General features: G+C 45.6%; 1 protein-coding gene across 1 annotated transcript in view; it reads left to right on the plus strand.

Moving 5' to 3' along the window:
* The first annotated feature begins 12,110 nt into the window (after positions 1-12,110).
* The window catches only part of ERN1 (endoplasmic reticulum to nucleus signaling 1), an 84,706-nt gene continuing 84,345 nt past the window's right edge, over positions 12,111-12,471 (plus strand). The window contains exon 1 of the mRNA XM_008587754.1: positions 12,111-12,460. Within this exon, the coding sequence (XP_008585976.1) occupies positions 12,111-12,460 (350 nt within the window). The remainder of the gene's footprint in view (positions 12,461-12,471) is intronic.

Here is a 12,471-nt window from a genome sequence, read left to right on the forward strand (position 1 = left end):
GCTGAGAGAGGTGTGTTCAGGTCCCCCAATATTATCATAGAGCAGATGCTTCTGTCACTCTAGAATGGGCTTTGTGGAGAGAGATATACTCTTCTTTTCTTTGGTCTCCACTGGTGACTCTCCTTGTGTCAACGCACTTGAGTGGCTGGTGGGCCATCTGCATGGTGGTTGTAGCATCTAGCTGCTTTTCTGGCAGCCGTGGCTATTGTGGTGGCTCTGGTGGGCCACCCACCTGGAAGTGGTGTTTTTGGTGTGCTCCTTACATGGCTGCAGGAGGAGGGGTCAGTCCCCAGATCCATGCCTCAGGACCCAAGGTGGGCACCTGTGACATCAGCAGGCATGCTGTGTTGCAGGAGGAGGGGTCAGTCCCTGGCTCGATCTGTTTTTACATTCTAAGATATTGTTGCAGAGCAGTTGGGTGGGAGAAGGAGGGGGGCATGGTTGAGGCCTATGGCACCCCCCTCATTCCTGCAGGGGAGACCAGGGGGCTTCCAGTGGTGGCTTGGTCATTGCTGGGCTGAATGCAGAGGTCAGAGGGGTGTGGCTGGCTGAAGCGCTCAGTCCCCCACTGTCCTGGCTCAGGAGCCCAGGGTGTTTCCTGCAGTGGCTCAGTGGTTATCACTTGGCTGAGTGCAGTTGTTAGGAGGCCTGGCTGAGGGCCCCAGCCCTACCCCCACTCTGGCTTGGGGACCTAAGGGGCTTCCAGTCCTTCTAGGTGTTATAGCTGTTCTTTCGTGAAGTGAGACCTTTACTAGTCTGGTCTGTGAGTATTTTGTTTTTTCTTTCAGTTCTGTGTTGGATTATTTGCTGTTCCCACCACTTAAACTACACTGGAACTAATTTGTTGTCCTTTGCTTACTTCTAAAATGCGGGAACTTCCTGTGGGGATCAGCACTTGAACCCTGTGGTTGAACTAAATTGCTGCGTTGCTGCTGATTCCCTGGGGAAGGCTTTTGGTGCGGCTCAGGGTTTAATGGCTGACTTTATAGGTACTTCCAAGCACTCTTGAGATCCGGTGCACCTCGGTTGTATGGAAACTCTGGTCTGGGCCTGAGTCTTTTCAGCAAACTGTACCCGCTAAAGTTCTGTATTCCTAACCAGTCTCCTCTGAGTGATTCTGCGCTGACTGGAGAGCACACCAGCTGTCCTTTCTGTGCCCCAATCTTCCTCTGGTGGGCCTGTCTCCCCCGCCACCTGTACTCTAAACATCTCCCATAGGACTGGCCATGCGCCAGTCCCTTGCAATGACTCACTGGCCTCTGAGTGGCCCTTTTTCAGTTGTTGTGGCTCCTTGCTCCTATGTGGGCGCATGGGAACCCTGTCGGTGGTTTTGCTGGCCTGGGGGTCGCCAAGGCCCTCTTCTCCCCTGCCACCTCCAAGGAAGGGCACGGCTGCGGTGTTTGCCAGCTCTTGCTTCGTGCACTCAGCAGCTGCAGCCTGGAAGTAGCCGGGTATCAAAATGGTGGGAGCAGTTCTTTCTTTCTCTCATTGTGGCTTCTCCTGCCTTCATGAACTCTGTAGGTGTCTCCTCTTCCCCCTAGCTCTAGCGGCCCCAGTTTGGCTGTTGTTGCTTTTTAATAGTTGTAAATTGTTTGATTTGTCTATAGTTAGCATTTTTGGTGTCTTATCTAAGAAATCTTTGCCTCACACAGGTCATAAAGATTTTTCTCCTATGTTTAATTCTTGCAGATGTCAGATAATTGAGTCTTGATTTTTTTTCAGTTTGATGGTTTCGGCCTTTTAATTGGTATGTGTAGACCATTTACATTTTTATAACAGCTTTATTGAAAAATAATTCACATACCATACAATGCACCCATTTAAAGTACATAATTCAATGCTTTTCGTGTATCGAGTCGTGCATTCATCACCACAGTAAACTTTAGAATATTGTCACTAACCAAAAAAAGAAACCCCACACTCCTTTATCATCTCTCCCAATTCCCCATTTCCTCCTCAAGCCCTAAACAACCACTAATCTACTTTCTGTCTCTACAGTTTTGAACATTTTATATAAATGGAATGGTACAACATGCGATCTTTGTGACTGGCTTTTTTCACTCAGCATAGTCCTTCCCTGTTGTGGCATGTACCAATACTTCATTCTTTTTTAATTTTCAATGATATTCTATTAAATAGATATACCACATTTTGTTTATCCATTCATCTGTCAATGGACATTTGGGTTGTTTCCACTTTTTGGCTGTTATGAATAATGCTGCTATGAACATTTGTGTACAAGTTTTTGTGTGGACATATGTTTCCTTTCTCTTGGGTAAATATTTGCTTTTTAATTGAGACGTTTCCATTGTTTCTTGTAATTTACTATGCAGACCATGTTTTATCTTGTTTAGTCTTCTATGATTTACAATCAACTTTTTAAAATTCCCCAAGGTTTATCTCTAGGGTTGTTAAATATTGTATAAAAATACTATATATATTTATATAATTTCAGAATATTTTTTATTATAAATAACAGAAAACCCAACTCAAATTGGCTTAAGCCTTAAAAGTAACTCACTAGCTCACACAACTTTTTTTTTTTTATCTTGTAGAGGCTTTTATTTCCCTGATCAAAAGAATATAGTACCCATGAATATGCATAACCAATACAATTTTTTAAAATTTAAAATTAAAAAATAACATTACCCAATGTGCATGTAAAAAAAAAAGAATACAGTAAATGGAATGTATACTGATTAAGAGTAGGCATGCACCTCTACCTGAACCTGCTGTTAGTTTTTGACTGGCCTAAATATTTATAACTGATGTAGGCACATCTTTGAATTTTTTTAGACCCTGATGATACAGGGTAAGTTGACTTTATTTGTGGCAATCTAGTAATGAGAATTATGTTCACTGGCTAGATTCCTTTATAACTAAAGACCTCTAGACTCTCAGGCCACCTATACTACCTTGAGACCATACCTTCTACCTTACTATAGATATTTACATAAATCATAGTGTGGGGAGGGAGATAACCTAGAATGCTGAAGTGTACAGAATGAACACTCCATAGATTCCCCCCAAACACTGACAGTCAGACACTAGAAAAGGAGGCCCCAGTTAAGTACCAAATTACTCTTTCCCCCACTGCCACCCTTTCTGACAGACACAAAGATCTCCCCAGAAATCTGAAATGAATCCACACAAATGAGAGGTTATACCTATGTGGTCCCACTATCAAAGTTTAGAAAGCAGGTCTGTTATCAAAATTATAGGAAGCTGTTCATGAGACTTTGAGAAAAGCATAGTCACACATACAGTAAAATGTATCTAATAGAGTTTTCCATTCATCTTGAGTTCTTTTCACAAGATTAGCATTAAAAATACAAGTGAAGGGGCCAGCCTGTGGCTCACTCGGGAGAGTGCGGTGCTGAAAACGCCAAGGCCACGGGTTCGGATCCCATATAGGGATGTCCCGTTTGCTCACTGGGTGAGTGTGGTGCTGACAACACCAAGTCAAGGGTTAAGATCCCCTTACCAGTCATCTTTTATAAAAAAAATTAAATGGCCGGCCCGCTGGCTCACTGGATAGTGCGCCGCTTGGGAAGCGCGGCGGCGCTCCCGCCCGAGGGTTCGGATCCCACATACGGACCGGTTCCCGCTCACTGGCTGAGCGAGGCGCGGGAGCAGCACCGAGGGTTGCAATCCCGTTGCCGGTCCCCGGGCCGGTACGGGGGCAACACTGAGGGTTGCGATCCGTTGCTGGACACGGAAAAAGACAAAAAAAAAAAAAAAATTAAAATACAAGTGAATACACAGAAGACCTTCAAACCCCACAAACCCTAAAACTGCTCTTTGCTCATTCTCAGATGACAGGATGTCTGAATAGTGACAAAAGGTGGGAGCCAGTCCCCCCATAGCTGTTTTTTCAACCATCCCCCCCAGAAGCACTTCTTTTCTTGAACTACCGTCCTCTGTCAAAGAGGTGATGCTGAGATCAGTCAGAAAGGCTTTCTGAGAAGACTGGCTTGGGTTTCTGGGCCGGTTCCAGTTGATTCAAGGTGAATTGGCTTCATCAGTGCAGTTCACAAAACAGGCCTCAGCCCAGCTGTGCAACTTAGGCCTGTACTTGTCCACACGCTTCTCCCAGCGTAGTTCAGTCATCGGTGCACCGGCTGCTGCAAGCAAGGCTTCTGAGTCTCCACCTCGATGAAATGCTGCCACCATGAGTCCACGGTGCCAAACCTGCCCCATAGGAAGATGAGGAGGAACCCATCCAGTGCCACCACGCGTCGAACTCTGTGCCAACTCCCCGACCTTCATGTCTAGGTCACAGAACCTAAGAACACTGAGGAGCCAGGCTTCAGGCAAGACGTGCCTATTGCCCCATCAGCCATCTGGGCTGTCCAGCTTCATGCTGAAGGCAGGCCCAACAGCTCCCGGGCTCCCTGCTCCCTCATGTGCCATCCCACTGACTATTTTTAATTTCATGGGCTCACCCCTAAACCAATCATTGTGGGAGGGGGATAGAAAATGCTGACTGGTTTACTTATTCTGGATCCTTCCTGGAGCTGGAAATGGTGTAAGTCACATACAAATAACAGGGGTGTCCAAATGTTAATCAGGGGCTCTTAGGAAAGGGAATGAGGGAAATGCATGCTGAGAAAACAACCACATCTATCCATCCGTATTTATAAAGGTACATGTTTCTCATTTTCAAAGTCAAGAACAAAGCAAGTCTTTGACACTGCAGCTGTAACATAAACATGTTTTTCTTTCCCCTACTCACTCTACACAACACTCCCACCCCGCACACACATTCCTGATGGATAGTAATTTAGAGGAGTTGAAGGTTAAAGACTTTGCTTGTTCTCAGATGTGGGAAACTCTGAAGTGGGGAAGAGCATGGCCCTTCCTGGAAATGAAAGAAGGTGACTATGGCTTGAGCGTGGGGAACAAGGGAAGAGCGGGATAAACGAGGCAGGGGCTGTTCACAAAGGGCCTTGTGGGTCACAGTAAGGGTCTTAGATCTTCTAAGCACAAAGGAAGGCGTTGATGGGTTTTTAGCAGAACAGTGACATAGTCTGATCAGGTTCAAGCTCTTTAACGTGACATTTCACAGTCCAGATGTATCTCCCCACCTAGAATAACATGAGCGACCAGCTGAAGAATACCTACCCTGGGTAAGGCATTTTACATATTTTAGCTCTAATTCTCAGGACAGTCCTGAAAGGTAACATTATTTCTGGTTTTTAGCTCTAATTTTCATAACAATCAGAACCAAGGCTCAGAGAGATTAAGTAATGTATTTATGTTTACATAATAAATGGCCAAGCAGAGCTGGGATTTGGACTCCTGTCAGTTTGCTTTCAAAGTTATGCCCTTCAACACTATACCATGCAGCCTCCTGAAGATTACCCGCTGTTTTAGTCAAAACTGTTCCTTGTTACTGAGAAGGTTGAGTTCACCCAACATTGACAGAAATGCTTCACTTTTGAGGGAGGGTTACTAACTCCTTAGACCAGCCAACGAACCAAGGCACCAGGACAAGGAAAGGGAGTGGGGAACCGCAACCTGGAAAAGTAGATTAAGCCAAAAATTATACACAAGCGCCAAGGTCTGCTCTAGGAGGAGAGTCAGGAGCATTGAAAAATAACAAATGAAAACAACAACAACAAAACAAACAAAACAGAAAAGCATTGAGTTTGGAAGGATCCAAGGCAGGTGCAGAACAGGGTTCCTGGGCAGGACAGCCATACAGACGCGCCAGGAGGATAGATGGAAGAAGACAGAACATGTTCTGTAACGACTGTCCAACCAGTATCAGGACTTGCTTGTATGGGCTGGTTTGGGTGTGGGTCAGGGGTGGCGTTGCATGGAAGCTTGAAGGGCCAAGACAAGAAGGAACCAAAATCATTCCATATGATTTCCCTCTCCTTCCTTCTTCTCTGCCTCAACATAACTGTCCTTATCCACCCTTCCCTCCTGCCTCAGATAAAGACATAGCATCGCATCAGATGTCCCTTCAACAAACGTTTTAGAAGTTCCTCTTCTGTGTTTGATCCTGTTCTGGGCACTGGAAACAGGAATATGAATACAACAGTCCCTGTCTTCAAGTCGGCCACAATGTAGTTGGGGGTAACAACAACAACAACAAAAACCCCAAAACCTATATTTCATGCTGTAGGGAAAGTGAAGGTAAATGGTCAGGGCCCCTCAGATGTTCAGAATCTTGCCGAGCATTCGATGTAAATAGGCACGTGCGCCCCGGTGCTCCTTGGTTATTGTCCAATATAATTGCGCAGGTGCACCCAGGTGTCCGGGGTTATGACTTAAGTATAAAGGACGAGTGGCTCTGCTCCCTGGTGTCCCCCACCCCAGGATGCCCCCAGTGGGGAGGCCACGGGGAGGCCGCTACTGCTGCTGGAGGCTGTTGCTGTCAGGGCCACTGGGACCCTTCAGGAGACCACTGCTGCTGCTGCTGCTGCTGCTGAGGACTGAGCTCGTGTTGTCTGCCAATGGCTCCCAGGATCTTTCCCAATTACCTAGCGTGGACCTGCATGTGAGGGGTCTGGTGACCCAGCCTGGCATGAGAGGGGTCTGACGACTCAGTCTGTACAATGGATTTGAAGGGTCTGAGCCCTAGCGTGGACCTGCATGTGAGGGGTCTCAGGGCCACTGGGACCCTTCAGGAGACCACTGCTGCTGCTGCTGCTGCTGCTGAGGACTGAGCTCGTGTTGTCTGCCAATGGCTCCCAGGATCTTTCCCAATTACCTAGCGTGGACCTGCATGTGAGGGGTCTGGTGACCCAGCCTGGCATGAGAGGGGTCTGACGACTCAGTCTGTACAATGGATTTGAAGGGTCTGAGCCCTAGCCCTGACAATACAAGTGGAAACTTAGTATAACTAAAATAACGAAACGTTTTGGCTTTAGTTATGAAATGCATAGCCATACACTTAGTGTAGCTATGGCCTTAACCAGACAAATTGTGTAGCTTTACACATGCACATGCATTTCATATCTCTCTTTTATCCCCCTTCAACCACAGAGACTTCTGCAGGTATGAGTGTGGGTAGAGAAAAGGAAAAAGAAAACTATCCTTTATTGAAGTTTGGGCATGGGCCAGGTGTAGTCATACATATTGTTGACTTAGTCTTCTTAGAAATCCTGAGCCAGCATTTTGACCATTCCTTTTGGTTGTTAAGTGATGGAAACACAACTCAAACTAGCTGGGGTACAATGGGGAAAGGTTTAGTTGACTAGGGAAGGAGAGCTGGGCAGGTTGTTCTCAGTCCAACCAGAACCCAAACTTGTCCAGCCTCTCTGCACTGGTGTTTCTCTCTCCTTATCAACTTCTTTCTTTTGAATTGGCTTTCTTTACAAGATAGAGGTAGGTCCGGGGCCTCACACCTCCTGGCTTTGCCACCAGAAAGAAAATAAGTCTCTTTTCATAGCTCTAGTTGGAGTCAGATTGGGAACAAGCCTACCCATGGGTCAAATAAAGGTGGCCCCACGGGGAGTTGTTTTGGTTATCTGTTACTGTATAACAAACCACCCTATAACTCCGTGGTTTAAAAACAACAGCCATTTTATTATCTCTCACAATTCAGTGAGTTAGCTGGGCTCAGCAGGGAGGTTCTTTTGCTCCCTGTGGTGTGAGCTAAGGTCATCTGAGGGCTCAATTGGGCTGGAGTATCCAAGATGGCTCACCCAGATGACTGGTGGCTGGTGCTGGCTGGCAGGTGGGAGTTCAGCAGGAGCTGTTAATTAGAGCAGCTCCATTCTCCTCCATGCAGTTTGTGTGTGGCTTGGGCTTCTGTCATCACAGTGGCTATGTTCCAAGAGGGAGAGTCTCAAGAGTGGATTGAAAAAGTTGTCAGTATCAAAATGGAGTCACTAATGTCAAACTCTGACAAATGGAGCCAGAGAAAGTCATGAAGGGAGGGTTCTCACACACATAAGCCTGATAACAAGAACTATCACAAATACCATTGCAACCTTACACAAAAAATGCTTTTGCAAGGACATCTGCCCAGTGACTTTTGCAAAGCCATCCTGCCTGCCTTCCCAGCTTCGTCTTCCACCACATCTCCGTAGAGAAGCCAAGCCTGAGATCACTGATGAGTCTCTTTGGGTTTCCATGAAGTTCTTTCCTTTCCCCAGGCCTTTGTTCAGGTCCTCTTTGTCCCCTAGAATGTCCTTTCCCCTGTCTAACCTGACAAAAGGTGTGGCCCAGATGCCATTTCTTCCATGAGGCCCTCCCTGTTCTATCCGTCCTGCCTCCTTCCTCCCACCAGACCAGTCTGTTTCTTGACCACCATAGTTCTGTTTCTCTGAGTTTATTCCCACCTTCTCGCACTTTTCTCAGTCTCCCTTGTACCTGAGTTATTTCTGTGCACGTCCTATCACCTTTACCGACTTGCAAACTCTTTGATATTCCCTATGGCACCAATCCTTTGTACTTAGAAGCCCTCAATATTCGTTGAAAGAATGAATGCTTTAGTGAATTCATGAGTGGTAATCGTCCATGCAGAGGTCAAAGATGAAATCATTTGCAAAATGAAACTGACTACATGATGGCTAAAGTCCCTCTCTGCTCTAAAATTTGGTATACAAAATATGGTGAATGAGTTCTTCTAGGGAGAAAAGACAGAACAGTTAAGGTCTACATATTAAGCTTTGAGAAACACACTCTGTCAAGAAGGAGGAAAAAGAGAGAGAGAGGAGGAAAGGCAGAAAATGGTAATATCCAAGGAGGAAAATTTTACGAAGAAAGAACTGTTAACGTACCTGAATTGAAGGGAGGCCCAGGGAAAAAAAGATGAAGCACGGCCGCTGGGATTTCACAAGAGGAAGAATGTTTATGAGCTGCTTGAGAGAAGTTTCCAGAGAGTTTGGTGGAAATAAGCTAGACCCCTGGGGTTTAGGAGGGACCAGCCAGTGAGGAAGTGGAGGCACTATGAGAGGGTGGTAATTTCTATATTGGCTCTATGTTGGCCCTTTGGGAATATAAACTGGTGACACTTTGCCATGATGGTGTACAGACTTGGCACATGTGGGTGTGAAAAACGACAGCTCAGAGGCAAGTGAACAAATAACCAGACAGGATTAGCCTGAGCTACCCCGCAGGGGAGAACCCAGGGGAAAACTCTCCCTTCTCAGCCAGATGGCTGCTATATTCCTTACATTCTTTTGTACAATTCCAATCAGGGGACTTTCCTGGATATTTCAGGCAATGTCCCTTATCATTACATGTTTGTACAAACTTCTAGTTGTGATTAGTATTCTTGGGAAATGCCAGTCTGGGCTTCTGTCTTAACTACCAGGTCCGTGCCCTACTGCTGTGGGCAGGAGCAAGACCAATAACTAGTTAATGGTGGAACACGTTGTAGGGCCCAGGGTTAACTAGATAAGCTCTGAAGTTAAGTAGATTCCAAACCAGGCTGTGCCTCTGACTAGCTGTACCAGGCTATTAACCTTCTAAATTTTAGTGTACCATTTATAAAATGGGGATAATAACACCTACCTCATAGAACTGTTGTGCAGGTAACACAAGACGATCCTCTAAAGCATGTCTTTGCACATTTCCAAACAATGGCAAACAGCCAGTAAATATTAACCTCAATACTAAGAAATATCACTTTCGCAATATAAGAAAGTGTGCAGTGGGTGGGATTCTGTGGTAAAGAGAAGTTATTAGTACGAGTGTCACAATCTTTTCAAATCCAGTCATCCCACAACAGGAAGAGCCAAAGTTCTATTTACCTAAAAAATCAAACTTCTCATGGTGACAGCAGCTATTTAAATTTCCTTTAAACATTAAGACAAAAAGGAGATAAAAATTTAGCTTGCTACCAGAGACTCTTGATTCATCACCTTATCTAACCCATAACTACCCCACACATGCTATGAGCTCAAGACTATTTGGAAGCAGCACTAGCAGGGACATCACTAAAAAAAAAAACAACAAACTGACACTCTGATACAAAGATACCGTTCCTTTGAGACATTACTGGAATTTCAGCTTTTTTATTCAAGTCTCCTTTTTCAGAGGTAGCTACTCTCTCTCTCTCACTAAATAGCTATCAGCAAAATCAACCTCACAATCATTTTAAAATGAAATTTTGAGGGGTTTTAAACAGAGGCTCAAACTTCTTTAAAGTCTGGGTCATAATTTCTTCCACTAGAGGGCGACATCTGCTAAAATAAATAAAAGGGATTAATGGCCAAAGGGATTAACACCGGACTTCCTGTGTGAGTTGAAGCCCTGGATCTTGGCTGCTCTCAGTCACCTGCGGAAACTGTAAAACACACAGGTCTCTGGGCTCTAGCCCTGGATGTTCTGAATCAGTAGGAGGAGAGGGCACGAAAGGATGTTGGAAATCTGTTTTTTTTAAAGTTTTCCAAGTTTGGGAACGACTGTTTTAAAGAGAAATGAAAATAAGATTTTAACTCACATCCTCCCATCTCTGCAGACACATTTGGGTCCTGCTGCAGTCTTTGTTGAATCTTATGTATATACATATTTTTACCTTGGTGGAATAGAGGTCCTACCTTTACACTAAGACCATGACTTTCACCTTGTTTAGTGGATGTTATTTAATGCGACTTCCAGAAAGGTCATTTACTGCCCATTTTCAGGTCTTTTATAAGGACAATTCCACTTCGAAGTCACCTTACAAAATATTTTCAATTCTGTTTGTATGTATTAGTGATGCCAGCTTTTGCTTTATCATAAGCAAAATGCTGTCTAAAGCAGCACTTGACTGTGGAGCAAGATGACGGGCAGCGCCGCCATAAATAAAACCAGTGCTTATCAGTCTGAGTTGCCAATAAGTGGAGAAGTGCATGAAGCACGGGGACTGGGTAAGCCTGAGAACAACCTAACTGGTGTATAAGAAATTCTGAGAACATGTAGCAGTGCAATTAATGTCTGGGGATTTGGTCCAACTGAGTATAAGATAAATGTACCCACCTGGCCCAGGCTCCTTGGACTGGACTTTTTTTCTTTCTGGGATCTTTAAAACTGATCTATGAGTCAGATTGAGGTCAGCATTCTCCTTTGTGTTTAATTCGCTGCACTTACAGGGTCACAGTGACATTTTGAGTTGTGAAAGAGCTGCCAGAGTTCCAGCAGAGCATGTTCCCCTCCTAGACTTGCTGTTTGAGAAAAAGTGCTGGAGAAAGCATGTGAAAGCGGCATTCAGTCAAGCTTCTCTTATAACTGAAGCACGTGATCTTACAGATTTTGTTGTCAGCTGGCAAGGTGGACAGGGAATCATTAAAGACTCCTCCCTGGATACCTGTCCACACTGCTCAGGAGTGCTGGGGCCTCTGTTTTGGCACATCTCCCTGTCAATCCCAAACCTCTCTGCATTTAGACATGCAGGTAACACTTTTCAAAATGTATCCACTGCTTTCACAGTTGCCAAGATTTGTCCCACTCTTAAACTGGTGTATTGAATTCTCTAGCATGAGTAGAGATTAGTCCCTTAACTGTAATCCAGGCATATGGGGTTGGGAATGGGGAGCTCTATTTATAGGATTTGTGCTTACTATGAGCATTTTTGGATAGGATTGATCCATGGTGCACACAGACTGGACATCTGGTCAGTCCCCTACTTCTTCTTTGCTGTTTTCTCTAGCATTGCTTAGTATTTTCCCCAAATCCTGAAAAATCTTAGGCTGTCATATGAGCAAGTCAGGAAAAATTAGAGAAGTTGTTATCTCCTTTTTCTTTTTCCTCCTAGGATACGTAAGATACCTTTTCTTGTGCACTGAATCTTACTCTTTTGTTGCAAACATATCCTGCCTCTCTCCTTCCGTCTCAGCGGAGGGCAGCTTGGGACCCCATAAGCAAACAGCTGCAAGCTCTTTAATTCCAATTAATAACCCATAATCCTCACATCGACCTTGTGCAGTCCTCAACCCATCCATTCCCTCAATGAGTTGTGACACATGCCATCTCAAGCTTCACGAAGTCACATCTACAAATGTCACATAAACACACATGACACAAGTAGCTGAAATGGTTTTCCTTCATACAATTTTTGGTGAATGACTTGGCAGTGGTTTATTCCAAAGGGAACTGATGGCTGCTGGACACGATTTGAGGGGAATTCCTGAGGGCAGAGAAACGTTAGAAAGGGGCCTTCGGGCTAGATGAGGCACAACCGGGGGTGTGAACTCTGCGACTGCCCTGCTCAGGGCAGAGACTCCGTGTTTGCTGGAAACCCCTGCCAGCTGCTGAAACCATCGCGCCAAAGGGCGTCTCAGTCAACCTCGCCCATGACTGCCCCACGGCGGGAAGACGAAAAGGGGGGTTTCTGGGCACCCGGTACAGCCCGTGTCCCGGGTCCCTCGCCTGGGGGGTACGGGTTGTCGGTCTTGCCCAGCCTCGGACGAGCTTCTTACCTAGACCCTTCCCCGCTCCTGGACGCCGGACGCCGAGGCCTGGTCCTGCTCCTCAGCCGCCGCGTCCGCAGGACCCGAGCCAGTCAGAGGCCCCGCTCGTATAACTTCG

This window comes from Galeopterus variegatus, unplaced genomic scaffold (assembly GCF_000696425.1).
Source record: "Galeopterus variegatus unplaced genomic scaffold, G_variegatus-3.0.2 Scaffold4525, whole genome shotgun sequence".
In the NCBI taxonomy this organism is placed as follows: Eukaryota; Metazoa; Chordata; class Mammalia; order Dermoptera; family Cynocephalidae; genus Galeopterus; species Galeopterus variegatus.